This window comes from Haemorhous mexicanus, chromosome 11 (genome assembly GCF_027477595.1).
Source record: "Haemorhous mexicanus isolate bHaeMex1 chromosome 11, bHaeMex1.pri, whole genome shotgun sequence".
NCBI classification, from domain to species: Eukaryota; Metazoa; Chordata; class Aves; order Passeriformes; family Fringillidae; genus Haemorhous; species Haemorhous mexicanus.
In genome coordinates, this window is record NC_082351.1 from 23,098,719 (window position 1) to 23,126,574 (window position 27,856).

Here is a 27,856-nt window from a genome sequence, read left to right on the forward strand (position 1 = left end):
AATAGCATGGCAGAAAGAGAAATGGGAGCTTTCCACCCCTCAGCTCTTCTCTGCTGCAGCCACACGTGTCTGGAGGGAGGCTGGGGATGCCACAGCAGCCTGGCCTGCGTGCCAGCCGGGCTGGGCTGGGTGACACCCACCGGGCAGCCCCGGAGCCGCGGCAGACGGGCAAACAGGATCAGTCAAAGGGCCTGGCCCGCGGCTGGACCGGCCAGGAGATGGAGTGTGGTGTATCCTATTTCAGATCCCCTGGGACATCCTGTTCTCCTGATAACTGATGATATGTAAATATAGCAAATGCAAAGCCAGGCACTTTCCTAGGGTGCCCGGCCCAGGCTGCTTATAGAACAGGGCTGAGCCCCAGCGGCGCTCAGGAACGCCCATCTGCAACTGCCACACGGGCATCAGGCTTTATTTTTAGTTTAAAACCAAGTTCCTGTTTGTAAGGCCAGAAGGGTTACAGGAAGAAAAATTACGAAGTGGGATCATTTACTGCTATTTTCTTTTCACGTGTCCTTCCTTCCTTCCTCCCTCCTGAGAAATGGGATGTAGCACATCGCTATTCCAGGCTGCGATGCTCGCCGGTTCCTGCTCCCTCCGAAGAGACCCATTAAGCCTTGCGTAACAAAAGGCTCCGTCCTCCCAGCCCCGCCAGCTACCCCTGGTTTCTGCTGCTGCTCTGAAGCTCTTCTCTCATGGGCAGCCTGGCTGACTCGCACCTCCTTTCTCTCCGGGCAGAGCTCTGGGCCGGCCCTGGCGGGCGGGGTGACAGACAGGGCACGGGGATCCCTCCTGGCTCATCAATCCCTTCCTCCCCGCGCCGCTGAGCAGCCCCAGCAGCCACGGGATGGAGGGAAACAATGGGCAGTATTTGGTCAGGTCAGCCAAAGGAGCCTCTTTAATGAGCAAAGCCGAGCACTAATTAGCCTGGTGCGCAGCCCCCTGCCCCGTGCCCGTCGCTGCGGTTCTCCTGCCCGCGGGGTCACCGTGCGAGGGGAGCCGCAGGGATGAGCTTGGCAGGTGCCCACGTGTTTTTCTCCTTCCCTGCCCTGTTAGGGAAAGGTAATCCCGAGCTGACAGGAGGGAGACTGCGAGCTGCTGACGGGAATTCCCAGCTGAGAGGTTTTGAGAGCGGTGGGAGCTTTGGCGTATGGATTAGGCTGCTTATACATACTATAGTGTGAAGGAAAGGGGCGGTTTTGCTAATTCCCTTGCACTTTGGTTTAATAAAGCAGGATTTGTCTGGTGGGAAAGCGAAACAGTGGGATTTGAGCAGTGTGAGTCTCATGACTGGTGCTCGCCTGGCTGGGTGGGAAGCGGGGAAGCATCAGTTGTGTTCTGTCTCTCCTGTGTCCTCGTGGTTTTAAACATGATTTGAGTGCCCACAGCTTCGGATGAGCTTTATTTGGGAGGAGGTTTATTTAAAAAATCCCTATGCAGATGCTTGCACTAAATTCTGTTTTCCAGAGCTGTGGTGCCCTTGGGGGAACCAGGACTGCTTGGTCTGTCAGCGCCTTGTGACAGAGACTCACCTAAAGTGAGAAAGGGTCAAGAGGGGGTGGCCAGGACACAGGGGGAGAAGGGCCAAGTTAGTATCTGGTACAGCCTCTGTAGGCAAACGAGATCCTTCTGCTTCTGGTTTTAATGAGAAAGGCCCCGATGGAAATTTAAAATCTGGATCTGCATCAAATCCTCAAAGTTCAGGCAGTTTAGAGCGAGGACTTCGGTCCATTCCATCACTCATCAGAGCTGTCTGCAAAATTTGCATCCCAATACTTTTTTCCAGTCATAAATTCTGCCAAAGATGCGTGCTTGGATGTGAGATATTTTTCCTCTTTTTCATCCCTTTTGCTAATTTAATTCCCAGATCTAAATCAAGTTTTCCATCTCAGACTTCCAGGAGCTGAAATGCCCTGTTTGCAGTTGGGAAGCTTTGCTGTGCCCTGTGTGGTGTGGTGGGGGTTGGACAGGTTCACCTGCCTGCAGGTGACCAAGGGAAGGGGAGACCTCAGGGTCAGGCTGCTTTATTGCCAGAGCCCAAGTTTTGGGATGTGCTAGGGAGCAAATCATTACAGTGCTCCTGCCCTTCTCTCCCTTCTCATCAAGAGGATAAAACCCAAGCCATTTCTGGGATATGCACAAATATGCTCCTGATGAGGGCCCTGAGCAACCAGGCAGATTTTCTGAGCAGCCTGGAAGCAGCAAGGCACGGCAGCCACATGCTGGGCTCTCCCTTATTCTTATTCTTTTCTGTTTTCTTGGGTGTACAATAAGAGCTAATCAAAGTGATGCTCTCCAGCAGGCTTTTGTGTATGGCATTACAGCAAAATCCTAAATTCCCCTTCCTGCTCATGCATACAAAGCAGGAAGAACGAGGATGGCTGCAGTCTATTTTCAGATGATTTAGCCAAGGAGAAAATAACTGGCTGGCTGGAAGAGGAGCATTTGATAGGAAATAACCTTGAAGCACAGCTCTGCCATGATGGTGTGAGGGGCCCAGCTCCCTGTGATGGCCCTGCTCCATGAAATGCCAGCAGGGAAGGCGACTTCCAGAGGGGATGACAAAGGACAATACAGAGAAGCAGAGCACCCAAAATCCAGTGCAAGGGGGACTGCAGAGTGGGCTGGGTGCTGCCTTCTGCTCCTGATTTCAGCACTGACACACATGAAGGTCCCCTGCTCAGTTCAGGACTCTCTCCAGGTGCTGAGGCAACAGGTTGTGTGTTTGGCTGGAGTGAGTGCAGCTCAGCTGGCTGGGCTCCTGGGAGCCTCTTTGTACCTGTAGATTGTTCCTTCTTCCTCCCCAAAAGGCAAAGGCACCAGCTGGGATTTGCCCCTCACGGCTGGAGCAGGTTGGATGCTCCTTCAGCACAAGGTGAGAGTGTGGTGACACGGGTGACACCTCTGGGGACAGCTCCCCAGAAATGCTCCTGCCAGGCAGGCTGGGGTTCACACAGGATTGGCTTTGCTGCTCCTGCTGTCCATCTCTTGGGGACTGCTATAACCTCCCTCACTTTGGATTTAGCCCGAAAAATAGAGAGGAAGATTTGCTGGGCCCTGGGTGCCCATGTGCCAGGGGAGGGCTGGGTGTGGGTGCTGGCACTGCCAGGCCAGGGGCTGTGCTGAGCAGGGAGCCCAGCCAGAGCAGGGTGAGGCTGAGGATGAAGGCGAGGACACAGCTCCCCGCTTCAGGGAAGGAGGACGGCTTTGCTGAGGCTGCATCCCCCTCTGCTGGAAAATCCAAGCAAAGGCAGCAGAGCCGCTGGCCAAGGAGAAAACTTGGGAGGAAAAGGGGAAATTAATGTGCAAGGACCACAAGTGGGGCCCGCTGGGACATCCAGCATCCAGTCTGGGCTCTACTGGGTTCATCCCGTGCCTGTCACAGTGAGAGGGCTCTTGCTGGGGACAAGCTGTGCAGGAGTTGGGACACAGCACATTTGTGCCAGGCACAACCCCAGTTCCCCGGGTGGGAAGGGATAAGTGAGGCAGGGGCAGCACCCAGAGCCGTGGCTCAGGCTGGTCCTGGTGATGTGGCAGAGTCACAGCGGGCAGAGAATCCTGACTGGAATAAACAGAGTTGCCCAGGCAGGCTCAGTGCTGTGCTGCTGGGCTCAGAGCGGCTCCATAGCCTGGGTAGTGCCCAGGGTGTGCCCAGGGGCCACGGCTGATGGGCATGAGCTGCTAAAACACCTGGTGGGACTGAAATACACCGGGTAGCCCGGACTGTGGGCACTGGGGTGTGTCAGGAGAGGGGCTGCAGCACTGTTTGGATATTGCTGGCAGCTGGGAGGGAGCTCTGCCTGAAAGCAGAGGCTGCAGAAATGCCTGTCCTGGCCTGGCACCATGTGCATGGTCCCTGGTGGGCAGCTCATGGCTCAGTCTAACCAAGAATTCCCTGCTGTGGCCTTCCCAAGGTGCTGCTCCCCCTGAATCTGCTCATAGAGGTGTCTGTGCAGAGCTGGAGCCCAGGACTCTGTGCCCGCCTTTCAGAGCCTCACTTGGAGGCTGTTTGTGCTTAGGCTGGAAGAATGGGTTTGTTTCCTTGTAGGTTCAAAATCTCAATTACAGAAAGGGTGAAATGTGGTGACTGGGCTGGCCAAGGCCCTGACTGTGCACTAAATCTGCAAGCGTGGGCCTGGCTTTGTGCAGGGGGCTCTGCAAGTGCCAAGGTCACTGCTAATAAATCTGACTGGAGGACCAGGAGAATTTTATTTAACTTACTGCTAACAGCAGGCTCCTTTTGAACTATCTTTTTTTCCCCCTGCTCCTTTCTGCTGATTCATGCTCCTGCTCCTTCAGCACGGGGAGATGCCAGCATTCCTAAAGGTCATCACTTGCACGCAGCAGCTCCTGCTGGGGAGTGTTTGCCAGCACCTCTGAAACCGAGATGCTGAGGCGAGTGCCATCATTTATATTTTCCCTGGCAGTGACAGACAGTTGCACAGCTTGCCAGCCACCAAGCTGCCACGTTTCCAGCCCTGGGGACTGCTGCAAGGTGAAGGAGGTGTGTGAAGAGTGATGCCTCCCAATGAAGCTGTACCAGCTCTCCTTGAGGTGAGGATTCTCACCTGGGCTCACCTGCAGGCAGTGCTCCTAGAGACACCTCAGTGTCTGAGCATGCACCCTCTGACGCCCAGACCCTCCTGCAGGGCTGTGATCCCGTGGCTCTGGGAAATGAGATCCTGCTGCTCACGTCAGGCTCCACGCAGGAGTCACGCTGCTGCCCTGGCTCCCTGGGGAAGCAGGGCTGGGCTGCCCTCGCTGCCACCTCCTCCCTTCCCCTCCCCACTGTGGAGAGGACTCGGTGCTTTCCTGGGCTGCAGAAAGAGGCAGGATTTTATGGCATGCTGGCAGCGTGCAAACATCTCTGAGGAAATAAGTTATGGTTTAATTTTCATGGTGTGTCTCGCTCTTCATGGCAAAGGAATACTTCTGGTTTAGCTCAAGCAGTAACAGCACAACTGACACGTTTATTTTTTCAGGAAAGAAGTGAGGAAGGCACAGAGAAATCCTTCCTTTGCCTCCTCGGGGTATTTGGTGACTGTTTATGCTGTGGCAGTACCAAAAATGCTGTACAAAATGACAGGAGCACAGTCACAGGCCGTGGCAGCTTTAGGAGCCAGTTATTGAATGTCCATCTCTTCAGAGGTGACCACTGACCTTACCCTTTCCTTCAAGAGTCTGGAACATAAGGAGACACATATCTTGTATCTGCTATCATCTGCCTGCCTTTCTTTTGATATTATTTTCAGTGAGCCTTGAAAGAGCAGAGCTGGAAAGAGCCCCCAGCTGCCTGCTGGCACTGCAGGGAGGCTCCTGTTTGTCCTCACAGCCCTCAGATTCCCCAGATCTGAGAGCTTCTCCCTCCCTCCACAGCGGAGAATCCTGACCTGGGAGGCACCCACAGTCTCTAAGACGTTCTATAATACTTTTATATTATTACATTGTACATGGTTTATATTATTAAATTAAAATGTTATCTATCTTATAATAATTTCTATAATTTATATTATATATAATATAAATTTCTATAAATTGATATTATATTAATTAATAAATTATATCAATAATAATATCAATTTATAAATAGTTTTGTTAATAATATATATTTATATAATATATAATTTATATATTTTATATCATTATATAATAGTATCTTGTTGATATATAAATATTATATATTTATAAACATATAATCACAGAATATAATATATATTATATATTATTATAATATTATAATATATATTATATTATATTATATTATATTATATTATATTATATTATATTATATTATATTATATTATATTATATTATATTATATTATATTATATTATATATGAATATTATATATTAATATATAATATTAATATTATATATGAACATATATGAATATTATAGATATTAAGTATATACAATATAAATATATGTATTATAAAATTAAGATATACATAATTTTCTATTATAACATTTTATAACCCAGCTGAATCCTTGGGAGAAAACCAGCACCCAAAGGAGCAGAGGGCACCACCAGGGCATGTGAGTTTGGCTCCTGTGAGCACGGTCTGGAAGGAGCAGGGAGCAGACGCTCAGAGCAAGGCTGTCTCTGTGTTTTGGCTGCATCCTCGCAGGGCAGCAGGGCAGGGAGGTGCCACACAGCAGGCTCTGAAACTCATCAAATCAATTAGCTCCTTTGTCTGCGGGAGGAGGCGTCAGCCAGAGACAAATTAAAGGAAGGGCCAGGAAGATATTCTGCTCTGAGAGGAGCTGTCCTGTTTTCTCACACTAATGACAGGCTCCGAAATCTGTGCACAACTTAGCTCGTTATTAGAACTAATTGGTGCCAGGCATTCCATCCTCTCTGATAGGGCTAACCATGGCGATGAAATTTTCTGAGTTAATGAACCAGAGAATGGATTAAGAACTTCCAAAGTGCAGTTCATATCTCAGCTTAATTGGAAGGAGTATATTAGTTGGCTTTTTTCATGGATACAAAGGAAAGCCGTGTTTTGGGGTGGAAAAGCACAAGCACAAATGCCTTCCCTGACACTGGGGAGCTGGGAATTCCTAATTTCAGTGTGGCAGAGCTGTGGCATTTGAAGCAGTGCCTTCCCCAGCCCTGTGAGCTGAGAGGGATGGAAATGGGATTTATTCTCTGCGTGCAATGGGGTTTATTCCTCCTGTTAAAGGGATTTATTCCTCCTGTGCAAGGCCCTGTGAGCAGAGACCAATTAGTGCAATCTCCCCAGGCCAGGGAGCTGTGGGCAGAGCAAGGGCTGGGCTGGGCGTGGGCATCCTCCTGATGAGATCCATGTCCCCAAACACCATGCCCCAGCGTGGTGTTGTGAGGTTCTCAGCACGAGGGGAGAGATGAGAATTTGACTCTATATTCTCAGAAGGCTGATTTATTATCATATCATATCATATATCATATCATATCAATCATATCATATATCAGATCATATCATAATTATATTCTAAAACCATACTAAAGAAAGAGAAAGGATACATCAGAAGGCTACAAAGGAATGAATAAGAGAGTCTGACTCAGCTGGCTGTGATTGGCCATTAATTAAAACCAATTCACATGTTTGGATAAACAATCTCCAGACTACATTCTAGAAAAACAAAACATGGAGAAGCTGAGGCTTCTCATCTTCCCAAGAGAAAAAATTCTAGCCAAGAAGTTTTCCAGAGAATATCACAGTAACACCCCAGTGCACTGCTTGGTGTTTTTATACCAATCCCATTCTAATTGTTGTTTTACCCCTGTTTTTCACTGTTCTGAGGAGTAGATTTTTGACACCCATTTTTTCTGGCTCAGAAATTTTTTCTTTTTTTTTTTTCTGTGTGATTTAGAACTTTTCCTTCTGCCAGCAGTGGAGAAGGAGAATCCTCTGCAGAAGTCCCATGCACGTGTGTATGTTTATGTATGTAACCTGTGGTTCATTTCCAGGCAGCCCAATCCATTCTTAATGTGTTTTCTTAGCTCTTTAATATTTGTAAAATGATTAGAGAGCCATTGCAGCAGGTGCACAACAGTAGCTCTTTTCCAACCTATTGACAACCAACAAATCCTGCTTAACATCCATTAATAACCCTTAATCTGAGCCATGAAAGTTTTACTGCAACATCATAAGAAATCCTGAGGAAAAAGATTGTGCTTCAGGGGAACAGAAAATATTCCTCTGCCATCCTGTAGGTTCCTTGTGATTTTTTTTTCTGCTACATCTCCATTTGTTCCTGCCTGGCCTCACAGTGCACGAGCCACTGTGTAACTCCCCAGAGAGCTGGAGCCACAAAATGTGTGAATTTGGGCTTACTTTGACTGGGAATTGAAAAACCCCAGTTACAGTGACCAGAACCCTGGTAAATCACCCAAAAAGTCCATGCAATGCGTGCCACTCCTTCAACTGCACTCGGAAGTGCTTCCTGCTGGGAACAAAAGTGACCTCAATAAGTTGTGATAAATGCACCTAATGGAGTGGTTTGGTCAGTGTTATCTGCTTAAACACTTATCTACTCCTAGTTTATTTGGGTCAAGCAGAAAGTCAGTCTACCAAAGTCCATGCAAAAGGCAGGAACTTCTGGAGAACATCTGGGTATGTGAGGGTGACTGGGAATAACGAGGAGAAGTGGGCTGTCCCTCTGGTTTTGGAAGTTATGTGAGCACACAAAAGGTTTTGTGTTTCACTTGCTTAAAACATACTTGGGCCAACTGGAAATATTGCAGTTGATGTTTTTTTAATTCTTATTCCTCTGCAAGCTGGGATTGGATTTGTGGGTGGCCCCGAGGGGCCCTCACAGCACCACAGGGATGGCACAGGGTTAGGAGGGGTGACACCTTCACCCCATCCCCACCGTGATGAGAGGACACCGATGGAATCTGTGCCAGGGGACGCTCAGGTTTGACATCAAGAGGAATTTCTTCATGGAAAGGGTGGTCAGGGGTTGGAAGGGGCTGCTCAGGGCGGTGGAGGAGTCCCCATCCCTGGAGGGGTCCGAGGAATGACTGGACATGGTGACAAGGTCTGGGTGACAAGGTGGTGTCGGACTCGGTGACCTTGGGGGTCTTCCCCAACCTCATGGAGCCTATGGTGGAGAGGGCAGGGCTGGGCCTGCTCCATGGCGGGGTCAGGGGTGTCACCACCGCCCACCCAGCTCCGTGGCGGGCTTGGGGCGACACAGCCGTCCTCGCCACCCCCAACATGGTAGGATTAGGGGTGTCACTCCTCAGCACACCCACCATGGCAGCTCAGATGTGTCACCCCCCTCCTTACCACACCCACCATGGCAGCTCAGGTGTGTCACCTCCCCCTCGTCACCACACCCAGCATGGTGGCTCAGGTGTGATACAGCCCTCCTCACCACACCCAACATGGCGGCTCAGGTCTGTCACACCCTCCTCCTCACCACACCCAACATGGCGGCTCGGGGGGGTGGTGTTACTCCTCACCACACCCAACATGGCGGCCCCGCCCCGCCCCGCCCTCTCCCGCCTCGGGTCCTCCGGCCGCCAGGGGGCGCTGCTGGGCGGGGCGGGGCCGGCGGGGCCGGGTGACCGCGGCGTCACGTGAGGGCGGCGGGGGGAGCCGGGCCCGGACGAGCGCGGGTGTCCCGGAGCGGCCGAGAGCAGCGCCCGGCACAGCCCAGCGCGGCTCGGCACGGCACAGCCCGGCACAGCCCGGCCCGCAGCGTCCCGGCCCGCCGGAGCCATCGCCCGGCCCAACCCGCAGCGCCCCCGGCCCGGCCCGCAGCGCCCCCGGCCCGCCCGCCCGCCGCCACGATGCTGGCGCTGCTGTCCCGGCTGCTCGACTGGTTCCGCTCGCTCTTCTGGAAGGAGGAGATGGAGCTGACCCTGGTGGGGCTGCAGTACTCGGGCAAGACCACCTTCGTCAATGTCATCGCGGTGAGCGGGGGCCGGCGGCGGCCTGAGCCCGGCCCGGGGCCGCGGGGATGGAGCGGGGCCGCGCCGGGCCAGGCCACGGGGATGGAGCCGGGCCGGGGGGCAGCCTGTGAGCCCTCGCTGGGGGGATGGCTGAGCCTCGGGGGCTGCCGTGCCTCCCGAAACCTTTGTGGCTAATGGGACCCGCGGGGACACCGATCTCACAGCAGGGCTCGGCCTACAGCGGGCACTGAAGGCGCTTTCCAGTCAGGCTGTCGGTGTGGCGGGGCTCTGTTAGCAGATGTGGAGATAACATTGTGTGTCTTCAGCTGCCGCCTCCCTTTGACTGCTTTTCGGTAGTCCTAAATCATTTAAGTGTCAGCACCCACTCACGGTTCTCCTCACAAATATTTGCTTATCGATTGCTGGAACCCATATCAAATAATCTGCTTTCTCTTAAGGTACAACTTAGCTAAGAAGTACAGCTCACAAGCACAAGCCCATCAGCAGCAAACTGCTGCACTGGGGCCTGCTGATCTGGTGATGTGCCTGGAGCAGGTAAAGGAAGGGTGTGGGAATACTCCTACACGAAGCTGTTCCATTGTTGAATGAGATAAAGAGTGGCTTTGCCTAAATGGCATGTTCATCTTCATTAGTGTCCTGCTCTGCTGATGTATGGGATGGAAAACATTCCAGGAGACAAGCTGGACTTTGGGAGCTCCTGAAATGGGCAGCCAGGGTGTCTTTTGGTTTTTCAGGGGGTGTGAGTGACCTGAGTGCAGTGCACCTAGAATGAGAAAGCTGATGTCTCCAGCTTCAAAGTGAGCACACCTTCAGCTTGTCTCTTGGTTTTTGAGGCTGCGTCCTTAGCACCATGGAGTACTTGTAAGAATGTATTTATTTAAGTGCCAGTTGAATGAGTTAGTGGCTGGGAAAAGGACTTTCATTCTCTTGCAGTTATGCATCATCCTTGCACACTGACAAACATCCTGGCAAACCGTAACCAAGCCCTCGTGTAGCTCAGGTGTGAGCACTCAGTGGGCTCCTGATGATCATGGAAAATGGGTTACTTCTTGAAAGGTAACCTCTCTGACTAGCTGTCAGCTAAAAGTTTCTGGAGTAACCCAGGAATGCCAGGAACCTTTTCTTTCACAGTCTGCCAATACATCTTGGCTTGGATTTGTAGAAATGGAGCTCTGAGATTGTTGTACAGCCTCAGTCAGTGGCTGCTGAGCTGGTGCTGCTTGGAGTGTTTCTGCAGCTGGGGGCTCTTGGCAGGCTTTTCATCTTCTGGAGTCCTCCTGGTGATGGCACTTGACAAAAAAATGCTTTGCTTCCTTATAGTAACAGCAGCAGCAGCACGAGTTTGGGGAGTAACCTGTGAAACTCACTGCAGGCAGGTATGTGCAGCAGTCAGAGCTGTAGTAGCTGCACATCAGAGTCCATCTAAGTTGTCTCCAGTGGGAGAAGTTTCCCTAAGTAAAGCTGGAGTCTGTTTCCAACCTCCTCTGCGGGGGTTGAATCTTGCAAGGTTTCAGCCACATGTTAGGATCACACCCAGGCATTTATCTGAGTGAGTGCCATTCAGGGAGCCTTGCAAAACCCCGGGCAAGGAGGAAGCTGCTGAGCAAGCTGACACAGCCTCCTTAGCTGGTTTAGTTTGGAAGCATAGGGTCACATTTCTGAAGTTTTTAATTAGGAAATCTGGTGAGTCTTTACACAAAAAACAGAGGGAAAGGGTTTGCCCAAGGGTCTGTATTATTGGTTTAAACAAAATAATGGCATAAGCTTCAGTTACCAGTGCAAAATCATTTTTTAGAGCAGTGCAGTCCATGGCATGCAGAGCTGTTTTCTTACTTGCTTCCTTGACTGACTTTAGTTCAGAGTCTGCATTTGGGAATGAGTGCAGGAAAAGAGCAACTGCTCTCTGCAGGCCAGTTAATGGTTTGGGTGGATGAGGCTGTTGGGATTCCTCAAAACTGAAATGAAAGGAATGACACAGCAAGATGTCCTGTAGGACAGCTCTGAAGGCTGGAGTGCACACCAGGAGCTCGGTGTGGCTTAGAAGGTTGTGTGCTGCCTAACAAAGGGCTGCTGCCAGTCTGACAACAGTGAGTTTAATCCAGTAGAAGTGTCTAATGTCATCTCTGCCCATCAAATCAGGCAAATGGAACTAGAGGGAAAACTCAACCAGTTACACAGGGAAGCTGGTACAAGGCCTGACTGCTGCTGAAGTGGACAGGCCACGAGGGGCAGACAGTCCAGTTCTAGAATAATCCTTTTCTAGATTTGATCATGCTTATTCCCAGGTGTAAACAAACACTTGATTTGTAATCAGGCTAAACAAGGGCCTGGAGAGAGGACAAGAGGGAATGGATTTGAACTGAGATGCAGAGGTTAGATTAGATATTAGGGATAAATCCTTCCCAGTGCGGGTGGGGAGGCCCCGGCACTGGTGCCCAGAGCAGCTGGGGCTGCCCCTGGATCCCTGGCAGTGCCCAAGGGCAGCTTGGACAGGGCTGGGAGCAGCCTCCGCTAGTGGAAGGTGTCCCTGCCGTGGCAGAGGTGGCACTGGATGGGCTTGAATGTCCCTTCCAACCCAAACCCTCCTGTGCTGAGTGTGATTAGGTTTAAAACCCATCGTTAGCAGTGAAATCTCGTTAGAGCTGGATTCAGCTAACGCAGCTTCTGCTTTTCTAAGGCTCTGCATTAGTCACTGTCTCTAATTAGATATTAAGCATAAGTTTTCCATGTATGTGAGTAAACTTGCTCACAAGGGAGGATATCATTTCTTCCTGGTCCTAATTTTCCTAATGTGAATGGCCTGTGGCTCTTATTCAGAGAAACTGCATGTCATCCCAGGATCGCATCTGGAATTGTCAGCTCCTGAGCCGAGCCCTGGAAATGCCCATTATTTACAGCCTCTGCAGGATCTTGTGGTGTTTGCAGCTCGTGGCCATTCCCACCTTCTCTCAGCCTGGCAGCTGGAGCTGGGAGCCGTGGCTGTGCTGCTGTGGGGAGCAGGTGGGGCTGCTGGGGCTGTGTGAGGCCACTGAAACACGACTCAAGTAAGCTGAGCCTGCCCACAGCCCTGCAGGCGTGCTGCAGGGGAACGAGGCACTGTGCAGCTGGGGAACAATGGGGCACCCCTGCAGCCTCCACAGCTATTGCATGGAAGAGTGGCGTGGCCTGGGGTTTCTGTAGAAGTTTGCCTGACGCCTGGTAGGTTGATCCTTGATCCAGGTGTTTGGCACTGAAGCTCATTAGCCTGATGCTCAGTGAGCAGAGATCTGGAGGAGTAGGAGAAGCTGGACTTTTCTGATACAGTTACCAGGTTCAAGAACTAAACTCAACCTGTTTGTGGTGACAGGGTAAATAAGGTCCCTCTTTAGGATTTGTGTCAGAGCCTGAATTAGCGCGGTTGGTTTTTTAACTTTGGAATATCTGGCAAGTGTTGGAATGAGGCTGTGGTTTCTAGAGAGAGGCAATTCCTGAAGTGCCTCTCAACGAAAGATTCGTTTGGCCAGCTGGGAGCTGCAACTTCCTTCTGTTCTCATGACTGTTCGAAGTAACTTTGACTTGAAGAAGTCACACCAGAGAAGTGCAGAAAAATATTGCTCTGAAGAGCTCCACTGCTGTTTTAATGCCTTTTGAACCACCCAGGTAGGCCATAAATCCCGTGTGTTGTCACTTCATACACACTGGCTGAGGGAGAAGGCTGATAAAATGTGAAGTGTTTCTTAATGGCAGAAGTCTCTTGAAATGCATTGCATCACTTCATTAGCTAATAAAGCTCCTAGGAGGTGACTCAGACCCTTTCTTGGAGGCCTTGCTTGCTGTACCCTAGATGGGCTAAAACAGGTGGCTGAAATCAGAATCTCTTTTTTCCATCTTGGTCCTGAGTTCCTGTAGAGCACTTTGTAAGCAGTGGCAGAGCTTTAAGTGGTAACATCTGGATAAGGACACTTTTCTTGACTATCAGAAACATGAAATGTCCTGAGCTCTTTACAGGACTGCCTTCTAGACAGACATATGCCTTCTTTATTGTAGATATTTCCTAAGCAGTCCATGTCCTTTTAAATATTCAGTTAAACTCGGGGCTGCGGAAATAAAAGTGCCTTTTCTTGTCATATACCACTGTTTTGGTTTCTGCAGGAATCATTCCTGGAAGTGCTGTTGGGAAGCCTTCCAGGGGTTGAAGTTTCTAATCTGGAGTGTAGGCTTCTGATCATGATCACAAGTGGCTGGAACACTGAAGTATTTCCTAAAGAAGGAAGCTGGACTGTAGAAAGTTGATTTGTCCATTTATGAGGCACTGCTTGGTTGAGGCTATGAGTGTTGCAGAGGAGGCTTAGTGTAGGGGTAGCTTGATATAATGCTAAAATTGCACTGCTTTTAAAATCATTTTTCTAAGAAGACATTTTGGAGACATGCAGCATTTTTTCTTAGTGCGAAAAGAAAGAAATTTTTAGGGATGAGCAGCAGGGTTTAGTGTAATATTCTGGTTCAGGTGGATTGGGAGTGTCCTGGCTGGATTCCATACTCCAATGGTGTTGTCTCCTAGTTGGTAAAGCTTGTTTGTGATCTCATCTAGCTGGATGAAAAGTATTATGATTAAAGATAAAACAATCTTTGCTGCGTGATAACAAAACCTGTATGAAGAAATTGGTCCCATAACAGTAGTGAATCATGTCAGCTTTATGAGATGCAAACTAAAGGCTGCCCTGACCTTCTCTGATGATACAAAGAATGTCCTTGTGCAGGCTGTGGAATCAGAATCAAGCTGCTTAGGGGGCTGACAGTCCCTAGAGCTGTCCAAGGCCAGGCTGGACAGGGCTTGGAGCAATCTGGGGTAGTGGAAGGTGCCCCTGCCCATGGCAGGGGGTGGAACTGGATGAGCTTGGAGGTTCCTCCCAATTGAAACCACTCTACTATTCCATAACTCCCTGGAATTTGAGTTTATGGTTGTAGCTTATGGTTTTCGTGAGGCAGATGAAGAAATCCAAATGTGTTTTGTTTGGTTTATGGTTTGACTCATGACAACTGGAAATGGTAGGTTTAATAAGGTTGTTGTAATATTAATTAAATTATAAAAGAGACTAAACTTGCATCCTTTGTACACTTCTGGAATGTCAGGGGGTGGCAAGTTAAACACTTGTCCTGAGTTTTCCTCTGGGAAATGAACTGTACCTGTAGCTGGCTTGTTCAGAAATGCTGCAGTCTGTGATTTAGTGCTGCCACTGATACCAGGTGAGGTGAACCCAAACTGATCCATGGAATAAAGTCCCTTAGTTCTGTCTGGATGCAGTTTTGCTGCTCTGAATAATCCTTATCCAGCATAAGTACTCATCCGGGTAAGCGGGTTCACGCTGCTCTAAAATCTCATGTTTGGGTTCTCCAGGAGCTTTGAAGGGAGCATCTCTTAAGCCAGGAGGCTGAAGGATTAGTCCTGGGGGTTCTTTGGGCATGTGGCCTCTGAAATCAGCTCTGTTTAGTCTCCCTGGCCCCTATCTCCCACAGGCTTGGAGTTAACTTTGTTTGGTGACCTTCGGTTTGTGCTGGTGCTCTGTGACTCGGGGCTGAGGCTTCCAGCAGAATCCCTGCTGGGACAGCTCCTGCCTTTCCAGGAGCCCTGCAGGGAGCTCAGGGTCTGCCTGCTGGGGTGGGCTCCAGTGCTGAAAACAAGGCTGCTGTCCTTGATGAGTGTTTGAGCAGTGCTGCTGTGTGTGACAACAGCCAAAGGCTTTCCCATGGGAAATTGAAAATACTGCTGTACATATCAAACTTGTTTTAAAGCTGGTGTTTCTGGAGAAAGCATCTTATTGTGAGCACACAGTGATAGCACCCAGTACTCTGCTCTGGGAGGGAAGGCTGATTCAAACCAAGTCACTGCTAGTAAAAGTATGTTCCTTTTGTGCTGCTCTTCAGAGTAGCTTTTGCATATGAATACTCTAAGTTGAAGCAGAATTCCTGGCTTTTTTCCTCTGAGGAGGTAGTAAACAAAAGCCCTCTAAATTCTGAGTGTAGAGAACAGTTTCTGGGCCAAGGCAGTTGAATGTGGTAGCAGAATCCATCAAAGGAGATCACTGTCTGCTGCTAAAATCCTTTGCAATCGTTTTAACCAATTTTTGACCTGTCTTAAAAGAGAAGGGGACTTCCAATAGCTTCCTCTGGGTTCAGTGAGCAGAGGAACACTCACACTCACGTCAGGGAAGGTCTCTCAAATGAAGACCTGAGCTGACCCATATGTTTATGTCAGCTCTGGATCGTCCCTCTGCAAAGCAGAGAACAGGCAGCTGAAACTCAACTGAGTGACTGCAGTTTTAAGGGTTTGAGGTTTTAAGCAAGTCAAAACAAGTTTGGGGATGTGCAGCGTGGGTAGTGAGCACTTGGGAAGGAATCAGATGCAGCAGCATTCTTTCCTGAAGATTCTGTACAAGTTTCCCTGTGGTGGGTCACAGTAATTTCAACATTACATTAAAGATGTGGCAAATGAAGTGCTGCTCCAATCTGCAGGAATCTGTCCTGAAAGAGCAATGGGAGAACATGAAATGGGTACTGCAATTAGTGGGATGAGTGGCACAGTGAGTGCTGCAAGGGAGGGCTGTAAACTCCTCACGGGGATGGGCAGGGAGTGTTTGGGCAGCCTAGAGCCTGGTGAGGGTCACGATAAGGTGGTTTATGGGTAGGAATCAGTGGGAAGGCCAACAAGGCACATATCCTGGTAGGAGTCTCTTCTAGAGACCACCCAGCCCAGCATGAAGAGGCACCAAAATCCTCTTTAAGCTGCTGGGAGAAGTCTCACTGTGGCTAGGCCTTGTTCTCATAGGGCACCTCAGCTTCCCACTTGTCTGCTGGAAATAAACGCAGCAGGGAGGTGATGAGTCCAGGAGGTTCTTGGAATGTGTGTTCCTATTGATAAGAACAGCTCTCGAGAGAAGGATCTGGAAGGATCTGAGTGGGAATAGTTGGCAGCATCTGGGGTAAGGCTCAGCAGCACAGAGATGGAGGCTCAGGGAGTGCTTGGGAGACACTGGGATAGGAGCTGTGGGTGTGGGGTGTGACTGTGGAGGCAGGAATGTGGAGGCAGGAATGCTGTGGTGCTTGAGCAACTGGCAAGTGACCCTTCAGAGGCAAGATTGGTTTGAGGAGCTGAACTGAGCTGCCCCAGGCGTGGCAGCAGAGCTGACCATGGGCTCGGAGCTGTGCTGGTCGCTCTGGCTGCAGTGGGCAGCTCAGGCCCTGGCATTTCGGGCAGGAATGGGCAGCTCCTGGACTGGCATTCCCACTGGGCACCCACCCTGCCACATTAGAAGGGGTAGAGTGGCTTCTGAAGCAGTGCTGCAGGGTCTGACCCAAGCTCCTTGTGCAGCCCTGGTCCTGCTGGCCCCACTGTTCCTGATACAAGCCAGGAGCTGTTGCCCTTCATGGCCACCTGGTCAGGCTTAGTTGCTCCTTGCAGCCTGTGGGCAGTCAGGCCCTAATTCTGGGGTGGTGTGTCTGGTTTAGAGATCCCAAAAGGCTTTGAGCCCCAGGGAACTTCTCTGGCCAGTGTCAGGGGAGAGATGCAGACTTTGCTGCTGTGATACCAAACCCTAATTAAACAACCGAATGCTTTGGGATCAACCCTAATTTTTCCAAACGTGCTTGACTGTCTGGTTCTATTACACATAATGGATGTAGTGAGCTTCATAATGGCCACTGTGGCTGATTCACCTTCTGCCAAATAGCCAAGGGAGAAATCTGTAGTAGTGTTGAGAACTCTTGTTACGGCTGCAGGAGATAGTTGGGAACTTGGCTCTCAAGCTGCTGCAGATGGAGCTGTCACAGACAGTAAAACATCTGCCACTGGAGAAGCTCTCCAGTGCAGTGCTGTTTGCAGCAGCTCTGTCCCAGCTGGGAATGATGCTGGAAACAAGCTCAGATCTTCTGGAGCTGCATTTGCCACTGCTGCCCACGTTGGACACTGGCCTGGCAGGAAGCTGACCCGGCAGGTCCTTCCACTTTGCAGCCTTTAACACTCCTCAGGAGTCACCCCATAGCTGTGGGTTGGAGGCTTCCTCCACAAGAGTGATTTAGGGCTGCAAAGGCTGGCCAGAGAGCAGCTTGCATCAGAGGGAGCCCTTCTGGATATTTCTAGCTCCCAGGTAACTGGGAGATCCCGATGGGCCGGCCTTGGCTCCAGCAGAAGTAGGTGAATGGCTCCTTCCTCCCCTTGCCCTGGCTGTCCATCTGTTAAGCTGTGCAAAGCTCTTTCCCAGGTGACTTTGCTCCCTGGCTGCCTCAAGGCTTGAGAAACGATTTCAGTGCTTGTAAGAAACGAGTTCTTTGACTTCACACAAGCTCCAGTACACATGGATTTAACATCCACGACTTCTTGGCCGTAAAACCTTCAGTTGGGAGGTGAATGGTTAGAAAAAGCTTGTGATATTTTACTATGTAAACCGGTTGTGTCAGATAAACACTAAATTTAACTTTCTCTTTTCTGTTTTCCAGTCAGGTCAATTCAGTGAAGATATGATTCCTACTGTGGGCTTCAACATGAGGAAAGTTACAAAGGGTAATGTTACAATAAAGGTATGTTGCCATTGTTGACTGTTTTCTTTAGGTTCTAGTTTGAAATTTACATGTTTGCTCTGTTTTGCTTCCAGCCTTGAGGCAAATATAGAACACTGAAGAGGCTCAGCTAAATCTGTCAAGTAGCTTAAGAAGACATTTATGTTTATTTATGGAGTTTCTGAAATGAGAATCTGTGTGTGATTCCTAGGTTCATGGACTAGTTAAAGCACTGTTGTGATAATGCTGTCTGGCTTAGATCTGAATGTTTGAGATGCTGCTTTCCCGCTCATCAGTTTGCTTAAGGGAAGGTTTTAAAAGTGAATACATTGTGTTTTCTTGTGTAGCTCAGTATGTAACCTTCACACACGGGATGTTGTTACATCTGGTGCAAGGTGCTCCAGTTTGCACCTCCTGCTGCTGGGCCCTAAGCTCTGAGCAGCTGTGCAAGGGATTATTCCTGTTTTAGATGGGAGGGGTCAAGCAGCTGCTTAAGGAGAAAGGAAAAACTGTAGTGATTTCTTGTCTTATCTTTGCCTGACATGTTCAAACACAGTGCATGGCTAAATTGTCTTTCTCCCCTTGCCTTAAGATTTGGGATATAGGAGGGCAGCCCCGATTCCGGAGCATGTGGGAGCGATATTGCAGAGGAGTTAATGCTATTGTGTAAGTGTCCTTCCTTCAGCTCTGCTTCCTTCACACGGGCTTCTCTTCTCTGGGAGCCTCCCTAACACTGCATGCCTCACTCTGTAGTTCTCCTTGTGATTCTGAACCTGAACTGCAACCACACTGACCTTCAGGGCTGACTGAGTTCAGGGCTCAGGATGGGTTTTTTTATCAGGGTCTGATCTGGAGTACTAACTCCTCCCTGTCTGAACTGGGTGGCAGTGCTAACTCAAAGCATCTTCCTTCTGCTCTGGTCTTAGAGAATTTTTTTTAAAGAACTAAATTCTTTGCTCAGAAGTCCTAGCTTTGTTGAAAGCCTTGTTGAATGTGCCCAAAACTGTCAGTATAAAGAAAAGAGTGATGTTTCTGCAGGAACTCAGTGTCACTGACCTAACCTGAAATTCTTTTTAAAGCTACATGGTAGATGCTGCAGATCGTGACAAAATAGAAGCCTCTCGGAATGAGCTGCACAATCTTCTAGATAAGCCCCAGTTACAAGGAATCCCTGTAAGTAACATCACTTTAAACACCATTCAATGTCTCTGAGGAATGTGCATCACTTGAGCAGCTCTGAAGTCTGCCTTGAGCTCTGAATTATAAGGCCCAACCTTACTGGTCAGTATAAGCATGGACAGTGCCTGCCCCCAGTGCCTTAAACCAGTTTTTGACCTTCAGTGTTCTTATTTCACTCAGTGCTCACAAAACATCATAAATACAATTGAAGCAGTAGTTTAGAGGATTCCACAGTATGAGTTTGTGCTATTGCCTGAAGGTTAACCACAGTGTAGTACAGAAGTGTAGAGTAAGTTGGGGAATCTCAATGAGTGTGCTGCAAGTGTTCTGAGATTTATCAGCTGATGTCTTCTCTTGCTTGCTCTTTGCACAGAACAGTTTATTTGTACTCCCTCTTTCCCTGTGACTAGGTCAGTCTTCTTTCTTGATCTGGTTTAACTGTAAATATCTCATTCCATTAGATTTAATAGGCAGGTGTGCACTGCTCATGAGACTCCCTTGAAGTTTGTTGCTTTTCTGGTTTTGGTTGGGGTTTTTGTCTGTTTGTTTGGGGTTTTTTTTAAGCAAAGCCACAACCATTTCCTTCTCTGGATTTCAGGTTCTAGTACTTGGAAATAAGAGAGACCTTCCTAATGCTTTGGATGAGAAACAGCTAATTGAAAAGATGTAAGTCTAACCCTTGCTAAGAAACATTTCTCTTCCTCAATAAATTCACGTACATGGTGCTGTTATTAGATCAGGAAGCTTGCATTTATGAGTGGAAAACCCAGCAACAGCAGGTAACTGAATATTGTACAGAACAAGTTGTGTGGGGAAGGGGAAGAGGAGCAGCTCAGATTGTCAGTAAGAGCCCTTGTGTCAGTGAAATGTGTGCTGACATGTTCTCTCTTTCCTAGGAATCTTGCTGCTATTCAGGACAGAGAAATCTGCTGCTACTCAATTTCTTGCAAAGAGAAAGATAATATAGGTAATTATTAACCCAAAACACTGAGAATGATGAAGTGCTGTCAGAGGATGGACTGGGGGGATTTTAAGTTCTTAAACAAACTGCCTGTCTTCAGGAAACCAGGAACAAATCAGAGACCAGTGTGTGAGTGCATGGGTTAAATTCAGTATAACTCCTGATGGCAGTGAGGAAGCCTGACTGGTGTTAAAGTTTTAGGGGCTGTAGTTACCAAAAATGCCAGTCCCTGTGAAATCTGCTCCTTTCTTCAGTCACTTTGCAGGAAAGAGCTGACTAGTCCATTGGCTTGGCCTGAATGATTTTATACTTCTGTCAGGTGCTCTCACCTCTGCCTCACTTGGTCAGGATGCCAAGTACTCACAGCAAGTTTTTCCTCAAGTTTATTCCCCAAGATTACTTCCCTTGAAATAATCACCTTCCCTTGCTGTGTTATCAGAGCAGTTTGTGTTGTGGCATCTGCCAGTCTCCTGCAGCCAAACAGTGCCTTTTTCTGGCACAGACATCATATGGTTCAGAACTTGAGTTCAAAGCAGAAACCATGTCCTGTAATCTCTGGTGTTTGCCATAAGCTTTGTGAGTAAACTGAGTCATCTCAGCTGAGTGCAAACAGAATTTAACACTTTCCACCCTTTTCCTGATGCCTTCCATGGCTGCCATGGGATTAACACTGGTGCATTGCTAGGGTAACAGGAGTTTGCTGATGAGGAGACTTCAGGGTGATGCTCCCAGGAGAAACTCTAAAGGAGACCAGGACGGCTTTGTAGGGGAAAAAAGCTTCTTTCTAGGAAAACAGAATAGTCTGTGGAGCAGTTGTGGCTTCCAAGAAGCCCCTATCACCTTAGCATCAGTTAAATGCTCAGACATGCTGGATGGAAGCAGAGACTCCCTTCTGTGGAGATCCACTCAAGGCTTAACACAAGGGAAAGGCAGGGCCTTTCTCTTCCTTAGGAGAGCCTCTTCCAGGCAGGGAGGAGCATGATGCCTTGTACCACAGGGCTAAACCAGCTTTGTTCTCATCAGAGGAGGAGCTGCAGGCTGGCTGAATAGAGCAGTGCTGATCTAAAACTAGTTACTGGAGCCACAGTGAAGTGTCCCATGAAAGAATATCTTTTCCTAGAAATGGACTGAACTGAGGGACCAGGATGTGTGGGGCAGTGCCTGTCATTGTTACCTAAAGGATGCTGAGCAGTTAGGGGATCAAAGCATGGACAGCAAACATCCAGAAAATCATTGTGTTCATCTGCCCTGGGCCATACTCTAGGGAAGGGCTGGGATGTTCCTGTCCTGTGTTTGGGACACTGGAATACCAGAGCCTTGGCACTTGTGCCAATACAGACACTTGAATGTGGAACTTCTCTTCTCTCTCCCTGTAGATATCACGCTTCAGTGGCTTATTCAGCATTCAAAATCTAGAAGAAGCTGAAATCTTCCTGGAATCTCCAGTACCAGTTGGCCATAATCTCAATTGTCCACTTCCCTCCATAATGAGATACTACCCAAAAATCCTGTATCAAGAATCTGCCTTTTCACGGTTCATTTCTCATGTGCACTGCTGAAGACTTGTATTCCTATTCTGTCACAAAACAACTAGAGTTGTCATGATAAAGTCAGCACAAATATTTATTTTACAACCATCTGTGGTGGGAGGGTTGTGGGGGGGCTTTTTAAAGAAATATCTCTACCATGTTAACTACGATGGTACACTCTGTTCTGGTTTTTCAGGGCCAGGTTTTTATATGATTTTCAGCAAGTGTTTTATTTCTAGTGTTTAGTGGCTTGAAGATGCTGATGCTTGACAGCATTAAGATTCTGTAAGATGCCACATACAGTAGTTAGAAAACATTTAAGCGTGAATTGTGGGATACTGATTGATCTCACAGATGCATGTGATGTGTGTATGTAAGCAGAGAAATGGAAACTGTTTGCAGAGGGGAGCACAAGGCATAGATCAGCATCACTAATCTACAGCTGAGATCCTGTCACTTGAAAAAGAAAACTCTCGTGATGAATTAGGAAAGTCATCTGTTTAAAATCATTCTGTTGCTTCTGTTTAACATTTATGTGGGGAATGGGAATGGACTGCTCTGTCAAACTTTCAAAAATTGGAGTATTCCAGCATGAAAACAAATCACTAGGAACATCAGGCTGTGTTCAAATACATTTTTCTATCTCCAGATACTCGTGGTCTCTCTCTGAAACCAGAACATGCATTCTGAGCAGCTGCATGACACCCAAATTACTGATGCTCTTGTATCAAGGCAGTTGTTGACCTTTAGCACAATCTGTGTGTACTAGTCAGTGTCTCTCCTGCTCCTGGAATGGCTGGGCACAGTTTCACCTGGTGCTATGGAATACCTGGGCTATTGTGACAACTCTAGACCCGCCTGCTTTCTCGATGTAACCATGTGCAAAGCCTGTCAGATGCAATGAAATGTTTTGCTGTGTCAAAGCACAAGAGAGCCAATGAATTGATCCTGTCTCTTGACTAGCTCCTGCAGCTTAGGGAAGTGTGTATAAACTCAAGACTGTAATGTTTCTGTAGCTTTACTTTCTCAGTGACTTCAGCGTTTTTAAAGGGACAGCCTTGTTAAGACTGGTTTGTTCATCCAGCAGTGTCAGTGTAGCTACTCGTGTGTGCAGATCCATGGTGCAGCTGCTTGTGTTGCCTCACACTGTGTGTGACTCCTCACCTCTCGTGGTTTGCATCCCTGGGAGCCCCGGGCTGGGAGCAGCCTTGTCCCCTCGTTCTGAGAGCCAGTGTTAATGCAGACTGCCATGGCCTTACTGTCCTGTCCCAGCTCTGGCGCTGCTGCACCGACACTACACGCTGCCTGCCTTCAGTCTGAAGTTACATTTTAACTTTCTGTCCCCTTTCAGTTCCCTGAAGCATGGTTTCAATTACTCCATACTCTGGTGCTGTAGAGGAGAGGGTGTATTAACTTGCTACTGTAGTCCCGAGTTCACCAGAACTGCTACAGTTACTTTTATTTAGCAAACTTGCTTGTGCCTATCATAAGGAAACTAAACTAGAATGTGTGAATCTTTGTGGGGGACCAGGTCACTGTTTAGTTAACTGGCCTATAGCTAAACTTGATGTGTTTGGTGTTTATCTACTTCACTGCTTCCAGCGTTTATGGCATCCAAACACTACCAATTGTTAACCTGTGCATTACTCTCTGCATGTGAACAACTTATACAATTACTGAACTTTGTAAATACGTGATTTTTTTTTTTTATTTAGGTGGATGCATATGTTGGTTTACTGCTCTTCAGCTTTATTCAATAAACTTATGTTTTGAGGGTTGTATTGACACTTAACTGCCTGACTTGAGTTGATGTGGCTGAAATCATGGAAAAACACAATGGGATGTCTGTCTCCTCTGCCAAAGATTCCAGTGGGGGAAGAAGGATTGGTAAATACGTGAGCTGATTTCTATTCTGTGGTTCAGCTATCCCAGTGAAATGCTCACAAAACTACCTTTGAGGCCTGGGGCTTGCTCACCTTACCTGAGCAAGCTCGGAGAGTCAGTCTGAGCAGATTGCAGGGCTTTTTTATGTGTGTGAAAAGCACTGGTCAGCTGCAGGGTCTGAAGTAGGGGCAGCCTGCTGGAGCTCTGTTTTCAGGAGAGAAATGCATGTGTCTGCAAGCTTGGTTCTTGTGTCTGGAGTAAAACCTTTGTTTTTCTACACAAGTGTCAGATCTTGCAGTGCCTGATCATTCACTGCCAATTAAAGAAGGATTCTTATCTCAGTGGAAAGTGAGGCTTTTGTTGACTGAGGTCTTGAACAAAATCTTTGCTGTGATTTTAATCTGAAGTTTCACTGACTGTTCTTCCCAAAGGTTTTTGTTGTATTAATTTCTCTTAGGACACCGATTAATTAATAGGAGTGTCAGTCAGCATCTTCCAATTAATGGTAAGAAATTGGATGTCTTGTTTCAGTCTTGTCTCCATGTGAGCTTTCAGACTTACTGAGCTGTGTCTGGTTAGTTTTTAGTCCTGAGTGCAGGTCTTGGAGCATCCTTCATGTGTAACTCGGCTGGGGAGAAGACTAGTGACCTGTTAAAGATCCTGTGCATATTTCTTTGGGAGTTTCCTGCATGCAAAACAAGCTCCCTGCAGTTTATAGTCAAAGTAAAATGTCTCCAGACACAAATCTGAAAACTGTGTTAGTGCACTAAGCCTTGTTGGCCTGGTTGGTGTGCTAGCAGCACCAATCATTCAGTAAATCAGCTGTGGTATGAACTGGCCCACAGCTCTTTGCTTGATGTGGTATCTCAGTAGCACTTTCTGTTTCTAGGTGTAAGTAGCAGGGAGAGACACAGGAACCCCCAAGATGAGTGTGCTCTAACAGGTACTTTTGCAATCCTCCCCAATGCCCCCAGCTGGGTTTCACAGCTGTTGTGGTACTGCTCTGCCAGATGCCCTTGGTTACTGCTGTGGCAGGAAGGAGCCCTCAGAGTGGCTGCACTTGTTCTGGTTCTGGGCTTGAGTAACTTGCCAGGTACCTTTTCTTTGAAAAGGGAAATGGAGGATTTGTTTCCTTCTCAACACCTTCTCAGCCTTGGACTGAAACCAGTACTCATCTGGCCCTTTATGTCCAAGGTTAAATCTTTGCTGGCCTGATAAAGGTGTGGAGCCCAGCACAGGCATTAGCAGTGGTGTTTGCTGAACTTGGGTGCTGCTGCTGTGCTCTAGAAATGTAATCTCACCGTGATTACTTGTCTCAGGCTCTGTAGTGAGCATGGGCAGTAAAAAGAGGCTGATTAATTTTCCCGTTCTCTTCACAAAAGTTGCTTTTGGGGATGCATTTTAGTTTCATAAATTATTGCATTTGACATCAATATAGTCATACTTGTGTCACATAGTCCTGAAATTCCCCTGATGCAGGTCTTGACTCTTGGCAGGTTAAGAGAAGCAGCTCTTGTGAAAAGGCAGACACTGAGTGTGGTGGTGAATACCTGGAAGCTGGACAGCAGTCCTGCCTCTGTGACCTGCTGGGGTGTGGGCACTGTGTGCTGTCCTGGGGTTTAAATCAGCTCTCAGTCCTTGCTGGTGACACTGTTCAGTGCAAGTGCTCCTGGAGCAGCAGGGATGAGATGAGGAAGGGTTGTGCTTGCCCCCACAGCTCTACTGCAGGAGAGTTTCCTTGGAGTGTCCCTGTCCTCCCAGCTTCAGGGTGGGTGGTGCTTCCTTGGAGTGCAGTTACAGAGCAGGGGAGTTCCCATCACCCAGGGACAGCTGAGGGCTGGACAGCTGCACAGAGCAGCTCTCTCCCACCACTTGGCATCAGGAAAGATGCACAAATGTGGAGCTGTTCCATCATCTGTGGAACCAATAATCCAGTTCCTCAATGATTTTTGTTTTCTCTTTGCATCTTGATAGAAACAAGTTGGAAAGATTTTGGGTGCTGACAAATCAAACTGCATAATCTTCACTTTGTGGTAGAAGTAAAGGCCAAAGAAAATGCCTTAAACAGTCTGTCTGTTGAATCTAGGAGTGTTGTGCAGGGATCTGTAATAACCTGAGGTATGGCTTAGCAGGATTATCAAGCTTTGAACTCCCTGAGGTTTCCTTTGTCATTTGTGGCTGTGCAGTGGCACGTCCTGGTTTGCTTTGTGCAGGAACTGTGCTCCCCCGCATGCCCACGCTGCTCCCCTGCCTTGCTCCTGCACTGGCCCTGACAGTGTGGATCCCAAAAAGGGCTGCAGAACAGGACATTTAGCTGCGTTTCTAAGCTGACACTGACAGTGAATCGTGTTAAAGGAGAAATGATGTGTGAGTGCTTGAGCTTCAGGGCTTTAGTTCCCAAAATGTGAGTGCAGAACTTGTCTCACCAGAGCATGACCCTTGAGAGAGGGCTCTGCTGCTTCAGGGCTGCAGCTGCTGCATGTTCAGCGTGTCTTGGTGAAACAGGGGTTTCTCTTACGTGTCACTCCAATGGCAAACACAGAATGGCACTCACAGGGGCTTTGCACATACTCTGTAAAAGAAGAGAAATACTTGATGTTTTTATTTCCCTCCCAGTGGAAGGTGGGTAAGTAGACCTTTGTGCCAGGATTAGTGCCTTTTAATTATGACATGACAGGTTTTATTCTGTTAAAGGCAACATGTATCATTGTGATAATTTTGAAGTGCTTCAATAAAGTGTTGTTGAAAACCACTTTTTTGCATATTCATCTGTAGTAGGATAGCTGATTTATTATTGCTAGAACTGTCTAAGAACCCTCATTACCTAATTTAACTTTAAATGCATAACTTTATCTGGAGAATGACTGTAAACCTTGTGCTCAGTGGGGGCAACTTTGAAAGGCCAGGCTGTGAAATTCCCATTCCTGATTATTTTTGTTCTGGTGCTGGAAGCATTGGTTGGTCTCATCTGTGTTTCTCTCTGAACAGACCCGTTGGGTTGAAGTTCCTGAACCATATTATTCAACAAACAGAGCAGATTTGTCAGTAGAGGAAGAAAAAATTGTGGTGTGTGAAATTTAAAGCTGAACTTGGGTTTTCTCAAGAGTCTCAAGAGTAAGTAAACTCTTAAGGTGCTTTTGTGTAATTGTGTTAATTTGGGGTGTGGATACTTCAGTCTTTGCAGCAAGAAGGAATTTTCCTCTTTTTAGAATCAATAATGAAGTCCCTTCTTGGTTTGGATAACATTTAAAAGATCCATGAATTCTGCAGACTGAGGAAGGGAACTGAAAGATTGTCCAGGCTAGAGGATTTTACCCAAAGTCAGCATCAGGAATTCTGGATGGACCACTGAGTTGTGATACTTGGTTTGGATTTATTCATCCTACTGTTCCTGTTGCAATAATTGGAAAACAAAGACCTGACTTCTGCACTACTCTCAAATACAGGCTCAAGACAGATCATTATTGTCTGCTTGTCTGTCTGTGCATAATAGTCCTTTATTTTTTTTTTCTTGTGCAGGCATTTTTCACGTTCTGTCCCATTTCCTTTAACAAACCAGGCACTTGGTAGAAGGATGCAGCACCAGCGTGGAAGGGCAGCTCAGCTCAGTGACAAGTGACCAGTTCACAGCCAGTGACTTGGATGCTGTTGAGGTTGCTGGGGTAGCTCAGAGCTGGGTTTCCTCTTTACCTCTCCCAGCTGTGGCTTCTTTCTGTTCTTTTGCTTATCTTCACGAGGTTTGGTTTTACCAGTGCTGCCGGAGTGTGTTCACTCACATCCACATCCACACCTGGCATTTGTCAGCTCGTTTTCTGCAGCTCTGTCCCCGAGCCCGTGCCCGGCGCCACCAATGCTGCGGTCACACCGGTGCTCTGCTCACCACGTATTGTCCAGTCACTGCTGGCACTGCGGGATGGAAATCCGTGTGTCCATCTCCTCCAGGATCCTGGCCCGGGAGCGTGGCTTGGCTTCCTGCCACCGCAGCTCCGGGGAACGCGGCTCCTGCCCTGCCGCGCTCTGTGCTCCCGGGCCGGGCTGCAGGAGCCGCGGCTCGCGAGTGTCACCGAATCCCGGAACCAGAGAGGCTGGAACAGCCCTCCCAGCCCGGGGAGTGCCAGCTGTGCCCGGTGCCCACCTTGGCCCCGGCCCGGAGCTCTGAGTGCCGCCTCCGGGAATTCCTGGGACACCTCCAGGGATGGGCACTCCAGAGCTCCCTGGGCAGTGCCAAAGCCTGAGCACCCTTTCCATGGAGGAATTCCTGCTGCTGCCCAGCCGCTGTCACCGGCACCCCGGGGCCTTTCCGGGAGCGCTGGGGCGCGGCAGTGCCCGTAGGCCAGGGCGGGGCAGGGCCCAGGGCCCGGCCCT

General features: G+C 48.4%; 1 protein-coding gene across 1 annotated transcript; it reads left to right on the forward strand.

Annotated features, from left to right (window-relative positions):
* The first annotated feature begins 9,090 nt into the window (after window positions 1-9,090).
* ARL8B (ADP ribosylation factor like GTPase 8B) lies at window positions 9,091-26,243 on the forward strand. Its single transcript, XM_059856858.1, has 7 exons — window positions 9,091-9,406; window positions 17,879-17,959; window positions 18,531-18,604; window positions 19,018-19,111; window positions 19,716-19,783; window positions 20,014-20,084; window positions 21,455-26,243. Exons 1-7 carry the CDS (start codon window positions 9,284-9,286, stop codon window positions 21,502-21,504), a joined length of 561 nt encoding a protein of 186 aa, XP_059712841.1. The 5' UTR covers window positions 9,091-9,283; the 3' UTR covers window positions 21,505-26,243.
* The last annotated feature ends 1,613 nt before the right edge of the window (window positions 26,244-27,856 follow it).